The sequence below is a fragment of the Camelus bactrianus genome, chromosome 9, assembly GCF_048773025.1.
Source record: "Camelus bactrianus isolate YW-2024 breed Bactrian camel chromosome 9, ASM4877302v1, whole genome shotgun sequence".
NCBI classification, from domain to species: Eukaryota; Metazoa; Chordata; class Mammalia; order Artiodactyla; family Camelidae; genus Camelus; species Camelus bactrianus.
The window spans coordinates 353,614-370,658 of NC_133547.1; the positions used below are offsets into that span (position 1 = coordinate 353,614).

Genomic DNA, 17,045 nt, shown 5'->3' on the forward strand with positions numbered 1-17,045 from the left:
TTCATCAGTCACACATCACCTTCTCAGTGAGGCCTTCCCTGACTACTCTGTTTAAAATTGTAACCGCCCCTGCCCAACACAGACACTCCGTCCTCTTTCCCTGCTTTAGGTCTCTCCAAGGCATCCCCACCATCCAGTGCTTGTTCATCTTCCCTGCTGGACTGTAAACACCTTGTTCTGTTTTCTTGGCCTCCCTGGCTGTTGTAATACTGCAGCAGGTACTCAGTAAATGCTTGTTGAGCTAAGAGTTAGATGGAGGTAAACCAGCACAAGTGAACAGTGGGCATCCATGCTGTGGGTGCATGTCTTTATTTTTTTCTGATTCTAAGGTAATTCTTGCTCAGTGAGGGCCAAGACTTGCAAAGTCCAGAAAAACATGAAAATAAGAAATCACATCTGGAGTCTAACCTTCCACCAGCAATCATTCATGTTTTGGAAAACATCTTGCAGTTCACTCATTCAGTCAACAAACACCTGATGAGCATCTGAGACGTCAACATGTTGGTCCCCTTGAAGTCTAACTGGGAGCAAGGCAGTGTGTCCAGCCTCATGGAACTGTCTAGTTAGAGAGCAAGATGGGCATTCATCAAACAGTCACAAAACATCAACTTGAACTTGAATAGGAAAAAGAACCAAAACAATAGCAGAGAGCCAGGAGGAAAGGAGTTAATTCCTCCAAGGGGCGGGGAGGGAAGACTGCCCCACTTGGAGCGATATGTGCTGATGTGGAGGGGAAGTGGGGGGGCATCAGGGAGGAGGAGGGGAGGGGAGCAGGCAGGACCAGGTAGGAAGAGCCTTGTAGACCTCGTATTTTGTTAGAGGAGCACTCAGGGTGGAGACCCAAGATGCAAGCGACCACGGGAGAAACAGAGGGGATGGAGGCAGCCAGATGAAGACGAAGTGGCCAAGAAGGGAGGAGGGAAGCCAGGGTGCATGGCATTGTGGACCAAGAGAGAATGGAGTTGGGATACGTCAAATTCAGGGAGGGGCAGTAAAGCCATTGTGACATCCCTTCTTGGACAGCTATTGGAGAAGTGGCTTCCCTGGAGAAGAGGACGGGGTGAGGTGGAAGGCTGCCTTTGCCAAATAAAAAAACCCACATTTACAAGGGCAGCATTTCAGACCTCCAGAGATGCATGGGTTGAGAGTATGTGTGACCAAGAAGACAACAGCATATAAATAAGTCTAGGATGTCTAGGCTTAGGGTGACCAAAGCAGTTCAACTAAATCAGTGGCCATTTATGGTAAAAGAGATTAAACAATTTTCTAAATTGAAAAAAATTCACATGTACAATTCAGTGTATTTAGTATTTTCACGAGATTGGTCAGCCATCGCCGTTCTTCCATTCCATTCCATTTCATTACTCCACAAAAGGAACCAAGTACCCATTAGCACTCCTCATTCCCTCCTTCCTCCAGCCGCTGGCAACCACCAGTCTGCTGTCTGTCTCTGTGGACTTCACCACCCTGCACATTTCACATAAGTGGCATCCTCCAGCCCATGCAGCCAGTCGCTCATTTAACTCAGCATAATGTTGCCAGGGCTCATCCATGTTGCAACAGGTGTCTGTGCTTCATTCCTTTTTATGGCTGAATACTATTTCATCACATGGCTATACCATCCTTCCATCAGTTAAGGGACATTTGGGTTGTTTCACGTGGGGACTCTTATGCGTAAGGCTGCTCTGATTGTTCATGTACAAGTTTTTGTGTGAATACTTGAGTACTCTTGAGTAAGACACCTTGGAGTGGAATTGCTGCGTTACATGGCAACTCTATGTTTAATCTGTCAACGAAAGTTCAATTAACAATCAAAATAAGAAAAAAAAAAGAATTTTATTTGAGACTAACTGAGGATTATAACCTGGGAGACAGACTCGGAAACCGAGAACCGTCCCACCTGCTAGAAGTCAAAGGTAGAGTAGCACACATTTTTGAGACAAAGGATCAAAACGACATACTGATATTTTAACAAATTTCACCAAAGACACGTAGTCCAGGTGAGCGCTTATGAAGGAAGCAGCAAGTCAACATGACCCTCCAACAGAGCTGGGAAAGAACACTATTCTTCTGAGAAATTACATTGCTAATGTCAGAAGAAGGGGGAAAATGATCTTCCTTACCTTTGAAGGTAAAACTGTCCTTACCTCCGAGCAGACGTTCCCATGTTTGAGGAGCTCTGGTTAATGTGTAAATGCAGGTGCACACTGCACGTTAGGGAGAGAAGGAGGAGGCCCAAACAGACAGAATTTTATTCAAATTTTCTTGTCCTGCCTTAAAATATGAATTTTATTTCATCAAACCTTTTGAGGTACTGCCAGACTTATCCACAACAGCTCTACCATTTTATGCTCCCACCAACAATGTATAACTATTCTAATCTCTCCACAAGCTTACCAGCATTTGTTACTACTTGTCTTTTTTATTATAACCATCATAGTAGGTATGAAGTCGTATCTCATGGTTTTGTAAGAATTTAAAAATAGTTAAAATCCGGTGGTGATATCTCACACTGTACATTAGGGGTTAGCAAATTTCTGTAAAAGGCAAGATAATAAATATTTTAGGCTTTGCACACCAATGGTCTCTGCTGTAACAACTCGACTGTTGTAGTGTGAAAGCAGCTGTAGGCAATTTGTAAGCAAATGCGCGTGGTTGTATTCCAGTAAAATTTCATGTGTGAACTTTGAACTTCATATAATTTCCGTCTGTCATTGAACCTTATTCTTTTGATTTTTTTCAACCATCTTTGAGTCCCACACACCTGCCGGCTCCTGCCCAGTCAGCCCACCCAGACCAGGCGCCACCATGCCCAAGTGCCCCAAGTGTGACAAGGAGGTGTACTTTGCTGAGCGGGTGACCTGCCTCGGGAAGGACTGGCATCGGCCTTGCCTGAAGTGTGAGAAATGTGGAAAGATGCTGACCTCAGGGGGTCACGCTGAGCATGAAGGCAAGCCCTATTGCAACCACCCCTACTACGCTGCCATGTTCGGACCCAAAGGCTTTGGGCGTGGTGGAGGTGAGAGTCACACTTTCAAGTGAACCCAGGTTTTGGAGACCCCATCCCTGGCTGCCCGCTAGGCCGCTGCCCCTCCAGGCTGATGGGAGGCCTACCCACCAGCACCTGGGTCTCCCCTGTAGACCTCTATGCCCTCAATAAACCTGGACTCCTGTAAAAAAAAATAAATAAATAAAATAAAAACCATCTTTGGCTCTCAGGCCGTATAAAAACTGGTGCTGGACTGGATTTGACCTGTGGGCCGTAGCTTGACCCCTGCTATGCACAAAAATAGGTTCTTGAGGACTGCAGCTCTAAATAAGAAAAGGCAAAACCATAGAGTTCAGAGGGAAAAACAGAATGTCTTTGTGATCTTGGCAGAGACCAATATTTTTTAACCAAACCAGGGACAACTGATAAACCTAGCTACATTAAAGTTAAGGACTTGTGTTCGTTAGAAAGCAGTGTTACACAAGTGAAAAAGGCAAGCGACAGAGTAGGTGATAGTAATTGATGCTCACAGACCCCACAGAGGACTGGTGTCCAGAATACACAAAGAACTCGGCGTCCCAATAAGAAAGAAAACACAGCATAAAAACGGGCAAGTGACTTGAACAGACCTATCATTTGCAATCCCTATCAAAATGCCAATGGCATTTTTCACAGAACTAGAACAAACAATTTTTAAATTGGCATGGAAACACAAAATTAACTAATGCCTGAGGAAGTAACCCTCAGGAGATGAGGAAGGTGGTCAAAACATTATCCAGGCGATGAGAGGGAAGTGGGTGTCATTATTAAAGCACAGCCCATAGCAGAGATACTCTTGGTGCTGGAGCTGCGCCTTTTGCTGTTAGCCGTTGTACACACAAGAACCCGTAGAGGTGGTAGAGTTGTGTAGAGCTTAGTGCAGGCACAGACAAATGAGCACAGCTGAAATTGAGGAATGTGAAGAGGATCAGTGGATTGCATGAAAGTATCTTGGCTGTGTTATTTTACCATAGTTTTGCAGATTGTAACCAGTGTGAGGAACTAGGCAAAGCATACAAGGCATCATTCTGTTATTACTTTTAATTGTATGAGAATCTACAATTATTTTAATAAAAATTTCAATTAAAAGAAAAACCTCAGTACCTTGTCTGGAGTTCTAACTCCACAGCCTGAGATACGTTGTACCCGTTTGCTGGGTACCCGTGGCCTCAGGGGAAGACTGAGTGTGAGGAAGAAGCCCAGAGGTCAGAGTGAGCTCGGGTGCACAGATGTGAGGCCCTGGTGTGACATGAAAAGAGGACAGTGGTTCGTGGGCAGACGTGGAGGGACTGTGGTTTGTGACAAGGGCCATGAGTGTGAGGAGGGCTTGAGGGTCTGGGTTAGAGGCTCTGCCGCGCTGTTTGTAGGTCTGGTCTAGCCAGGAGTCCTGGAGGGGAACCCAGAGAGGGGATGGATACCTGGATGAGATGTTCCCCAAGAACTGTGAACCCGAGAGCCCTGTTGCAGCGGTGGTCATGGAGAACCTGTGGGTGTATCGCGGGCTCTCTCTCTCTCATTCTCTGACGAAGTGGTGGAGCCAGGGTCCAACTAGGACTGTGAGGCTGCCGACCTGCACTGCATCTCTCACCCTACACACACTCTCAGTGACGTCTGTAGTGACTCAGGTCTGCGCATGGATCCGGGGGCAGGGGGAGCTGCATGTTCACTCCACTAAGAACTGAGCTGTAGGTGGGGTTGGATGCTAGTGGGTGGGACAGTTGGGAAGGTGGGCACATGGCAGCAGGCGGGTTCATAATGATTGGCCTTAGTGTGCCTGCCATGTGCTGGGGAGCGCTAGGACGCTCCTCATTCAGTGCTCTCAGTCATACACCTGCAGGTGGAATTGCCGTCATAGGGTGGACACAGAGTCAGTTTTAGCAGCTAAGCGTCTAGCCAGTTTTTAACATAATGCCATTTTAACTCTTTTTTTTTTTCTCTAAGGATTCAAATATTTCTCCCTGCCCCAGCCTGGGAAACAAAAGTCCAAATGGAAGCAGCAACGCAGGTTGTTTTGGGGGAAGAACCATCCGGTTTCAAGAAAATGGAAGATTTTTGGGGGATGATTCCTGTTTATATGCATTAGGAGAAATCTGGGAGTGTGAGGACGAGGTAAAAATGCTCCATAAAAACCCAGGGGCTCATCTGAGGCGAAAGGCATCTACCCAGGACAACAAGAGGGTCTGATGAGAGGCTGTAGTCATCATGAACATGGAGAGAGGACGACCCTCTCCTCAGTCCTCACCCATCTCAAAAAGGTCCCAGACAAAAGCTTTCTTTGAACACGACTCAGACATTTAAGCATTCCAGTTATATATCCAATTGTTGGAAAAGCCATGAAGGTCCCATGCTTGATGAAGATGACCACAGAACAGCCGTCAGCCAGGTTGGACAACCTGGCCACCTTGGTGGAGAACAGGAGACAAGCCCACCAGATGAACTGAAAGTGTAAATTCTGACAGCCATTCTGCACCCCGAGTGAACAGGGTCTAACTCAGAGAAAGGCAGCCACACAAGGGGAGGGGTGAGAGGAGGTGTCTGATCAGGGCATATGCACTGTTGAGCAGAAGAGAATTCATCTGGAGATGAATACATTGACTGCAATGAATGTGGGCGATCCTTCAGATGGAAATCTCACTTCCCTGGCACCAGAGGACTCATACTGGAGAGAGGCTTTTTACCTGTAGTGACTGTGGAAAAACCCTTCCCCAAGAACTACGACCTCCATAGAGCAGAGAAGCCCTAGAAATGCAGTAAATGTGGGAAAGCCTTCAGTGCTGGCTCTGCCTCTATCAAGCACAAGAGGACCCACACGGGAGAAGATGCATGAAGGCGGCCAGTGCAGGAAGTCCTTCAGCCACCACTCTTCCTTGTTTTGCACCACAGAACTCAAGCTAGAGAAAAGTCGTCCAGACATAATGAATATGAGAAATCCTTCCCCAATGTCTCCCACCTTATTGTCCATTGAGGATTCACACAGGAGAGAAACCCTTTGTACGTGCCAAGTGTGGGAAGCTGTGGCTCATACCTGACTAAATGTGGGAGAATTCACATTGGAGGGAAACTGTGTTAGTGTATGAATTGTGGAAAATCCTTCAACTGCAATGGTCGCCTCATGGTGCATCAAAAAGTCCATTCCGGGGAGAAACCCGGCAAGTGTAAAGAATGTGGGGAAACTTTCACTGAGACTGCTTGCCTCATCCGGCACCAGAGGATCCATACAGGCGAGAAGCCCTATGAGTGTAGTCAGTGTGGCAAAGCTTTCAGGGACAGCTCCTGTCTGACCAAACACCAGAAGATACATTCTCAAGAGCCCCTGTACCAGTGGGTCAAATGTCAGTTCCAGGGCAGCTGTGCTCTTATTAGACACCAGAGTTGGCACACTGGACAGACACTCGAGTAAAGTCAGTGAATGTGAAGATGGCTCTGTCCAATTCTCTTTACTTATGCAATGCCAGAGACTTCATATTGACGAGCGGCTCTTTGAAAATAATGCAACTCATCCTTTACTCCTCGGAACAGAAACCCTCGAGACATTGTGTCTGTGTCAGAAACTGGGAGAATTCTTCTGCCTGAACTTACTGGAAAGAAATTCTAGAAATGTAACAAATGTGTTAAAAAACCTTCAAGGATTGTGCTAAAAATACATACATGAGACTCTGACATATCACAGTGAAACCTTTTGAGGGCAATGACACCTTTGAGGGAGGAGACCAAGATGGCGGGGGTAGACTTACTTCTCATGGCATTCCTTTGTTGTTATATGATGTGCAAATCAAAACCTAGGAATGGAATTAATGTGGGAAACGTTTACACTGGAACTGTTGCTTTTCTTTGCGTTGGAAGATTTGGTTAACATGATGAGTTCGAGGTCTTGGTAAAAACTCTTGCCGACGCTCTTGGGTAAAAGGAATGTATTTTTGATTTGGCCAATACAGAGTGATAACACGGGAAAGTCCCTTAAGGTGCTGCTAACCTTAATGTTAAGGAAAACTCATAAAAAATGGACAGCAATCATACATTTATGGGGGAAAGCTTCCAACTGGAGATCTGGTCTTCCAGAGTAGTTCTGTCTGATAGAAATATCATATGAGACACATAAGTCATTTCAAACTCTTTCGTGGCCATATGTTTTTAAAAAGTAATAAGAAACAGGTGAAATTCATGTCAGTAACATTTTATTCTACCACCTGTATCCCAAATACCAGTAGTTGGAACGTACGGCACTCACTGCACTTCGATCCCCGTCACCGCACATCTAGCGGCCACTTCATCAACAGCGTGACTCCAGGGCATCACAGAATTGGTTTTGGAGAGAAGCCCCTGATAGAGCATTTGTCTGGTTGCAAATAATCCACAGTCAGGTTTTTGTCCCATTTCTAGAAAAAGTGTGTGCCTGGAAGTTAGTCCTGACATAGAACCCTCAGGACTCAACTCATTCATTTATTTCAATATACACGTTCTTTTCATATTTAAAAAAATTTTTAAATTTTCTTTTCACATTTTAACATCTTGGAAATCAGGTTAATCAATGGCAGCCTGTAGTTCAGTTGGCAGCCTTTTGTTTTCTCAGTGGCACACAAAATGTGCATCTTACCATCCGTTGTGTCTTAGGTCTGATAAAATAACTAGTATCAGGAGGGGGAATTACATGACTAGTGAGATTCTTCCATCTGAGGAAACCAGAACGTTCACAGAAGAGACTGTTGCTGGGGTAACAATGAATGACACAGCTGTGGGAGCAAAAGAGGGTGATGTAGTCCTGCTCCTGTTGCTGGATAGTGAGTGTTACCTGATTCCTTTCCTGTAGCCAGTGTCACCTGTAATCGTCACTGTTTATTGCAAGACTGAAAATTCTCATAAGGTGGAGGGAAGCCAGACACACAAGTGTGTACAGGCTCCTGACAAGCTGGCTAAACAGGAGAGAACTTCTGACGTCACAGGGCTTCTAGTCTAAATTATATATCAGAATATCTTCAGTATTTTCTGTATATGTGCCGGTGCGCACTTTGGGCCTTTTATTTACGAAAGAAAACGCTGTCCCTGACAGTCAGTGGACACTCATTTAACTGGCAATCCCTTGGCTGCTCAGAAGGCCTATGTGGGAATCCTAACCCCAAATAAAGAAAAATGGTATGAAATTGCATGAGAATTCTGGGCCAGACCAGGTGAGTGTTAGCGCCATGGGTAGGAGTACACGTTTTGACTTTCGTCAGACTTGGGTTTCTCATGGGATTCTGTCTCCATAGCTGTGGGGTCGTAGGTGACTTGTTGAATCTCTATGTGCCTTAGTTCCTCACTTACAAAGTGTGGATAATCCCATGCTCATTAGGAGGAAGAGCAGTGAGGGGCACAGAGGCCCCAGGACAGAGCAGGCTCGGTGTGGGTCTGCTGCTTCTGCTCCCCGCCCCACTGGTATTACTGCACCTCCCACTGTTACCACTGCTCTTATTATTGTTTTTATTGTTCATTTTGTTGATGATGAGGACGTAGAGGTTGCTCTTCTCTGACTCTGGAGGCTGAAGGAGAAGGGACGTCGGCAGCCTTCTCAACCATTGTAGGCTCTCGGCCCCTGTCACCAGGAGTTCACAGCTGGCACTGCTTCCCAGACTGTAGTGTATGTGATTGGCTGGAGGCCCCCTGAGGTGGGAAGAGCTGAAGGAGCTGCCTGGGAGAGGGCCAGACTCTCTGGATGTGGATGATGGCAGCTGGGATGTGTGTGGGTGTCTGTCCCGAGTGGAGGTGGGGCTCCAGGCACTGAGATGATGAGGTCGATGAGGTCTTGGCAGGTTGGCTGCTGGGCCTGGTACCCCAGAGTGATGGCATACATTGAGAGGATATCATATGGTATTTTTCTTTCTCTTCCTGGCTTACTTCACTTAGAATGATGATCTCCAGGGCCATCCATGTTGCTGCAAATGGCACAATTCTATTCTTTTTATGGCTGAGTAGTACTCCACTATATAAATACATCACAGCTTCTTTATCCATGAACTGTTGATACTTGAATGGATCTCAGAGGAATTACGTTTGGTTAAAACATGCCAATCTCAAAACATGCCAATCTCATGCCCTGTTATATTTCTAGAGTTTCTTTCCAGTAAGTTCAGCGACATGGCAGAAGAATTCTCCCAGTTTCTGACTCAGACACAATGTCTCAAGGGTTTTTGTTCCAAGGACTTTTGAATCTACATACTGTATGATTCTATTTATATGACATTCTGGAAAATGCAAAACTGTAGGCGGGGAAACCAGATCAGTGTTTGCCAGGGTTATGGGCGGGGGAGAAGGGCAGCAGGAGGGAGTTTTTTGTACAGTGGATCTATTATTTCTTCTGTTTGTGTTGTCGGTTATACAAGTTAAAATTCATGGAAGTGAATGCCCCAAAATGGCAGTGTTGTTGTAAATAAATATGTAAAATAAAACTGTTCAGAGAAACATTAAAAAAATCAGCTCCCTCAAAATGACAGCCTCATAAACTGCCATCTAGAAAAGTCTGGAATGGGAAGCAGCATCCTGGCTCTGTGAACTGGAGCTGCGACAGCCATTTTAGGCTTCGGGGCACATCACTTACCCCAGTTGCCTCTCTCACATTTTCCTCCATTTCTGCGGCTCCTGAGGCCCACAGTATGGGTGGTCTTCGAATTCTATCAGTTCCCCGGATATGAAGAACCTCCTTTTATTGCCCCCACATCCCTGTTTCTGGGTGTTCCAACGTCTATTTTTTTTTATATTTATTTATTTTGTTGGTGGGTTTTCGTTTGCTTGTTTGTTTCTTTCAGGGGGTAGTTAATTAGGTTTATTTATTAGTTATTTTGATGGAGGTACTGGGGATTGAACCCATGACCTCGTGTGTGCTAGGCGTATATATACTCTACCGCTGAGCTATACCCTCCCCTTCCCACGTCTATTTCTAAGGCTATGAGTCTGGCTCTGTTGTCTCCCTGTTTCTGCCTCTCTCCTTCGCTGTCTCCATCTCCAGGCCTTCTTTTCTCAGAGTTTCTGTCTTCCCCATTTTAGGCCAACCAAATTCTGTCTGTCCCTGTCTTGGGTCTGTCTCCACGTCGGAGTCTCCCAGCCTCGGGATCTCCTCTTCTTTGAGTCTGGGTTCCTCCCTTTCGCTGTGTCGCCATCTGTCGGTCTCCTTGTCTCTGTTCTCCTCTGTATCTCGCTGTCTCTGGGGCTCTGGCCTCCTGGTGTCTCCATCCTTGGGTGTGCACGTCTGTGGTCCTCACCTTTCCCTCCCTGTCTCTGCGTCCGTGCCTCCTCTGTTCCTCTAGGTCTCTCCAGTCTCCTCTTGTTTACGCCGTTGCCATGGCATAAGGACGGCGCCGACGCAAGGGGGGGAAACGGCAAGGGAGGCCAGCTCGGCCTCTGATTGGCTGCCCGCCCTACTGTCTCGTCCTCGCCCCGCCCCCACCCCCGCGGGCGGCCCGGTGCCTTCTGGGAGTGCAGCCTGGCCCCTTGGAGCCGGAGGAGGGTCTGTCAGCCGCGCCTGCGACGTCCCTTTCACGAGCCGCGGGTGGTGGCGGTCCGGCCGGTGTGCGCGCGTAGCTGCGCTCTGAGGTGACCAGGGGGGACCGGGAGGGCGGAGGGTGTGGGTCTGGAGGGGAGGGGCGGGGCAGGGAGCGACCCCGGTGGTCGGGGGGCCAGGCCGCCCTTCTCGGTGTCGCCGACGGGAGGCGTTGAGGGTACCCTGGGGCTGCGAGCCCCTCGGCGTGCGCCTGGGGAGGGGCTTGAGGGCTGGGGGTGCCCTCGAGGGGCTGAGTTCGGGAGCAAGTTGTCTTTGCCCTCGGGTCGCCCTGCTTCTCCCCCCAGTCACGCCGGCGAGGGTTCGGTTTGCCTGAGGTGCCTCGTGAGGTGCCTGCTCTTGCTCTGGGACCCCTTAGGTGGGCGAGGGAAACCCTGTGGGACAAGGGCGAGAGTGGGGCGGCCGGCCAGGGGCCCTCGGCACCACTGAGGATTGGTTTTTTTAGGTCTTTTTAAAAAAACTTTCTAATTTATAGGAAAGCTAATATTACTTATACATACCCGGTATTCAGACATACCTGTTGGTGTTTTATGTTTTGCACACTTGTTACTCCCTTACTCCCCCCCGCCAACCCCTATCATATATGCCCGTCTCCTAGCTGACTCGTCGGAGGCCAAGCTGAGCGGCCCCACCATCCTCGACTCAGTACCCGTTTCCCTAGTCGCCCCAATAACTTCTTGTAGACGTGTCTTCTCCCCAGCCAGCCCAGGGCCCTGGGTTACACATTGTCGCTCTTCTTCCACCTGCTCCTCGGGTCTGTGACTTCCTTGAGTTCCTGGTCTTGAGGCTTTGAGGGAGCGTAAGTGGGTTGTGCAAGATGTCTCTTGGTTGTCTGTCTCTCCTCGCGAGTGGATCCACCGTGTGTTCTTGGCCAGGACCGAGGAAGGCAGCTGAAATACTGAGGCTGCTCCCATGCTCCATGTTTTTTTTTTATTCTAAAGGCACTACCCGCTGCCCTCACGCGCCATTTATACTGTGTGAGTAATCTCTAGGTGTGGCCAGGAGACCCTGTGAATACCCTGAGACATCTGGTTTGCAAACGTGGCAGAGAGGGACATGGGGCAAGGCTTGGCCTGCAGGTGGGAGCCAAGCTTGAGCTGGGCTCTGCCCTGTATGAAGGAGATTTGTCTCCACCCTTCTGGACCAGCTTGGGGTGGGGAGAGGGCTGGCCAGGACCTGAACTCCCATTCACTTCACTTATATTATATTCCCCTATAATCCCTGGCTTTTGGCCGACTTTTTACACCTCCTACCTGGCTCTGTGGGCGGGCCAGGCCAGGTCTTCAGGTCTGTGCCATTTCCAGAATTGGGTGTAGATTCTCCACTGACCTACTTCAGATTTTCAGTTGTTTTAGTAGGAGGAGCACTCCTGACACTCAGTCCTTCCACATGACTGGAAACTGAAGTCCCCATAATATATTTTTTAGTGTCAAACGTTTCTGGGATAAATCCAAGTCTACTGGGATGTTACATGTTTTGAGTATATAACATACATTGCTGGAGTGAGTTTACTAACATTTTAAGATTTTTACTTCTTTATGAGATGTCTTGTAATTTTTCTTCTATCCGTGACTAATTTTTTATAATCCTGATAACATCAGTCTTAAAAAATAAGTTGCCACCTCCCATGTTTATGTTAGTTTTTATCTACATGAGTACAAAACTCTTGATATTTAACAAGCGATTGCTTGGAAATAATTGTGCATGGACTCTGGGTATGTGGGTTGTGGGGCTGATGTGCTCCAAGGCTCCTGTTTATTCTCCTTTGGCATGGGTGCCCCACAACCTGCTTCTCACTGTGTGGGTACCTCTTTGTCTCTCTGACTCTGGCTGAGACCCCAGAACATCCTGTCATCCTTGGTGTGTCTGTCACCCTCAGAGCCACAGTCCTGTGCACTCATCCTGGCTAGACACAGTCACATTTCTCAGTGCAGGTTTGGAAAGATGCTGCCTTTGAAGAGGCGTTTGCCATCCCCAGGAATACCCCAGCTCTCCCGGAGTTTCCCACACTGGGTTCAGCAGCTGGGGACCAGTGTGAGGGGTCCAAGACCATCCCTGGAAGCACTGCTACTGTCCTCCTGCCTGCATCTCTGGAACTTCGGCTTCCAGGAGGTGGATGGGCCCCACCAGGTCCTGGCCCAGCTTCAGGAGCTGTATTGCGAGTGACTGCAGCCTGAGGCACGCTACAAGGAGCAGATGCTGGAGCAGTTCCTGAGTGTCCTACCCGACAAGGTCTGGCCCAGGGTGGTGGCGCAGTACCACAGGAGCTGCAAGAAGGTGGCGTCCCTGGTAGAGGACCTCACCAAGGCCCTGGTAGAGCCACCAGGAGGTGTACTCATCTTGTCAGAGGAGAACATGCCTTTGAGGAAGTGGGAGTGGATCAGCCCTGGAGGGCTGTGGGAGTGGAGTGACATTGACAGCATGGTGTTCAGACCCTAGCCAGTGGCTCACCTGAGAGAGTTCTGTTCCCTCGCATATAAGGGCACAGAAGTAAGCCATTCTGAGCTGGTAGGGCAGCTCCTCAGTCAGCAGGGTTCTGGCCCCCTGAACCCCCAGGAGCCTTACACTCATGGTTGCCTCATGGGCCAGGAAGGCTGCTTGGGCTCCTGCCCTCACATCTGCCTTCCAGATGTAAGGAAGCAGGAGGAAGCAGCCCCTTAAAAACTAACTAAATGTTCTGGGCAGATTTCTGCCCCCTCTTATGGGTAGAAGGGGAGCGCAGGGGCTGGATGGGCAGAGTCTCCACCATGTCTGAGGGCAAGGCCTGGGGACTGGTGGTGATGGGCTCTGAAGCCTTGGGCTCTGTTCAGAAGTCTGGGTCCACGTCCACCCACTGAATTCTCCCCTGGGGTCATCCACAGCCTCGAGCAAGGGGGTGTGTCATGGGGAAGCACAGTGAGCCTTTCCTGTCTGCCATTACCAGGTGGGCCGGGAAGGGCCAGCGAAGATCTGGAACCCAGAGAGAGCCAGGTGCCCCCTAGACCCGTGATTGACCAGGCATCCCTTGGGGGTGTGTGGGCCAGGGTCTGTAGTTGGGAGGGGACAGGAGGGGGACGCCGTGCAGGTTCTCGTGGGAGCCCGAGGGAGGCCAGGTAGCTGAGCACAGAAGTCATTCTGTGCTGTCATTCCGACTTCTCCCCATGGTCTCTGTGAGCGTCACAAGGACTATTTTTAATAAAATTCCTCTTCAGAGATGATGCAGACTGTATGTGCTTATCGCAAATGGTGAAAAGCATCGAGGTGTAAAGAAGTTATAGCCTCAGCTCCCCCTCGTCCCCTCTGCACGTCAGACTGCGTCCTCCTGGACATCGCACACGTGTGTGCACACGCCTTACCCACAGGCCTGTGTGGACGTTGGCAGCTGTTCCCCTGGCTGTTTGCATGGCGCAGCCTCTCAACCCCCCCGGGCCCTCCAGGCAGTGGCTGGAGTGTCCAGGCCGTGTCCTCGTCACCTCCATGGCCTTCCACAGGATCCCCCCTTCCTTGTCCTGGCGAGAGAGTTCACCAATGCTAAGGTTTCTGCCTCTTCCTGTAAATCTGCAGGATGTGGTGGATGCTGTCTGGGTAGGGTGGGTCCCTCAGGACCATTGGACAAAGGGCGTTTCCATGTAGTTTTCCAAAATTTTGTAGCATGTGTGTAGAGCCCGTGTACAGAGGTACCCTCATTCCCACGTCCGCGACAGCACTGTGCATTGTTGCTTTTTACGATTTCCACCAACCTGATGGGTGATGAGGTGTGTTGTCTCCTTTGTGTGTTTTCTGTGAGTATCTGGAGCTACCGCTGAGCTTGAGCTGCTTTGCTCTCCTCTTGGCTGCTCTGCTCTGCTCTGTGAATGGAGGACCGGTGTGCGGGCCGTGGAGCCCTGGGACCTGCGGTGACCCTGCTGGGGCCTCCCTGACAGGTTTGAGGTGCCCAGCTTTGGAGTCTCATCTCCTCCACGATGCCTTTCTTTCTCTCCAGCCGCTCTGCTCCAGACCCCCTTCTGGAACAGGGATTGGGGAGCAGACCAAAGAGGCCAAGCCTGCAGAGGTTGAGCCGACGGTGGTGGGGACCCCTTGTCCAGCAGCTCTTGGGGCCTGATCCACTCTGGCTTTTCAGCCTCCCCTCCCTCCATCATCAGGGGGCCCAAGGGACGAGGAGTTGGGTGGGCTGAGGTTCCGGGGCTGAGCACACAGGCGGGTGCCTCCCTGAGAAGCCAAGTGGTGAGCCTGGTCGGGGCGGGGAAAGCTGAATTCTCTGAGATCAGGGGAGGGGCTCAGACTGAGGTGCTGACCACGTGACCCTTGGCTGCAGGCCCTCCCAGCCCAGTTTGTGGTGACTCCGCGGCTTCCTCCCTGTCCCTCTGGCTGTGTCCAGAGTATCCTTAGCTCCCTCTGAGGGTGCCCTTGGCTGCCAGCTGCCCTCCTCTCCTTCCTGCTGACTCTGCTGCCCACCCCTCCCACCCTCCCACCTCCCACCAGCCAGGACTCCTGGCCTTGCCCAGGCCTCCTGGGCCCTGTGGCAATGTTACCACAGGGCCACCCACTTTATCTCCTTTGTGGCCTTTGTTGGGGACATTATCTGTCTCTCCTGTCCTGGTTCTGGTGCCCTTAGGTGCCGGCCTAGAGCCCTGGTGATGGGCAGAGTTGGAGGAGACCTTGGGGTCCAAAGCACTGGTTCTCGGTGCGGGGGGGGGGGTGGCTTTACCCGCTCCAGGGGACGTTTGACAGTGTCCAGGGACAACTTCAGGGTCCATCCTGGCATCTAGAGGAAAGAGGCCTGGGAGGGTGTGTGCAGCCTCCTGTGATGACCAGGACTGGCCCTGCCACGGAGAAGGTCTGGGGTGCTAAGGCCAGAACACCTGGGGCTGGGGCCAGGGAGACCTGGGGTCCTTTGGCAGAACCTGCAAGGTGGTGGGTAGGATCCCCACTCTGAAGCTGAAGGTGCCTGTGTCCCTGGGGGAGCGGGGCTGGGGGACCTGGCAGAGGAGAGCCTAAAGGTCTAACGGAGACTCTGGGGCGAGACCTGCCTCCCATGGCCTCACGCTTACCCCTCATCCTTCCCCAAAACTGTTGGTTTGGGGGGTTCTGATTCCCACATGGGCTTTCAGGTGGAACGCTGTTTTAAACGTATTTGAACTTGAGTGTATTTTAAATGTATTTGACCTTGAACACGGTTGCCAGGGTCCCTGTCTTGGTCCCCACTAGCCTCAGCAGAGATCTCAACTTTGACCTCACTCATCCTCCCACCACCCATCCCACACTTTTGATGCCCACCTTCCCCAGATGTCAGAGCAGGAGGCAGAAATCTGGTGATTTTAACCAACTCCTGCTATGTACCAAACCACTCCTTAAACATAGTTGCTTCAGCAGCAGCAGTATTAGTCATCACCATCCTGTGGACTGACAGGGGTTAGCCGGGGCCACCCTTCTGCTCCATTTGATGGCACCTGTGCTGTGCACACAGCCGTGGTCCCCTGGAGGCTCGACCCCAGCTGGATTGTCCGGGGTGGCCTCACTTACCCAACTGGCCATTGGCGTGGGCTCGGCTAAAGCCAGCAGCTCAGGTGCTCCTTCACGTCGTGTCTTCATGTGGCGGGTGGCTGGGTTCGTGGAAGGAGTGTTCCAGGAGGGTCAGGCTGCAGGACTGGTGTTTCTCAAGCCTTTGTTTGCATCCCGTGTGATAATGTCCCGTAGACTGCAGTGGGTCATGTGGCTAGGCTGGGCTGTATGTGTGCGTATCTGTGTGGGGAGGGGGTTTCCGGGATTGGGGACTGCCCAAGGGCATAAATGTGGAAAAAGGGGAAAGCTGCATACATTTGAGATGTTGAAATCCTTTCTGGACCTAGGTGGGATGTTAAAAGTAAAATATACACAAGTGACTAGGATGACCATTTGCATGGAGTTAAATACTCAATTACAGAGGAACAATGACTTAAATTTTGATAGAGCCATTCAAAGGAAAGATAAGGCATAATGATAATTAAGAAGACTGTGTAGCAACATGGAAGAATGATTTCTAACTTTAGCACAAGAAGCAGAATACAAGTATTCGTTATATTGTAACTAAAATACGGTGGCTGTGGTCAAATAGAGAAAGTGTAAAAATGAGAATAGTTTTGTTAGGGTCATGGAATTATGGCTGCATTTATTTTGCTTTTTGAATTCCCTTGAAAATTATTTATAGGGCTTTATAATAAAATTAATTTTTCATCATTTTGAAAAATATTTTCTCAATCATGGAAAACTTAAAACATGAAGGAGAAAAAATACTCATGTTTTCAGCTCATGGGAAGTTTTACTTTTGATATCTCAGTATATATACATGTGTCCTTCTGGTCATTTTTCCATGTACAAGATTTTGGTATGTATTCGTTCAGTGTGCATATAAAATCTGAGCATCCTCAGTGTAAGTGTGTGTGTCTCTTCCGTATCTTGAGTGAGTGAGTTGCCTGGTGGGTTGTGGGAAGAGACTGTGGACTTTATTCAGGCAGCTGGCATCACAAGATG

At 49.5% G+C, this 17,045-nt stretch overlaps 1 protein-coding gene across 1 annotated transcript; it reads left to right on the plus strand.

Annotated features, from left to right (window-relative positions):
• The first annotated feature begins 746 nt into the window (after positions 1-746).
• Positions 747-4,038, plus strand: LOC105074444 (cysteine-rich protein 1). The gene has a single exon (XM_074370899.1). It carries the CDS (start codon positions 2,809-2,811, stop codon positions 3,040-3,042), a length of 234 nt encoding a protein of 77 aa, XP_074227000.1. The 5' UTR covers positions 747-2,808; the 3' UTR covers positions 3,043-4,038.
• The last annotated feature ends 13,007 nt before the right edge of the window (positions 4,039-17,045 follow it).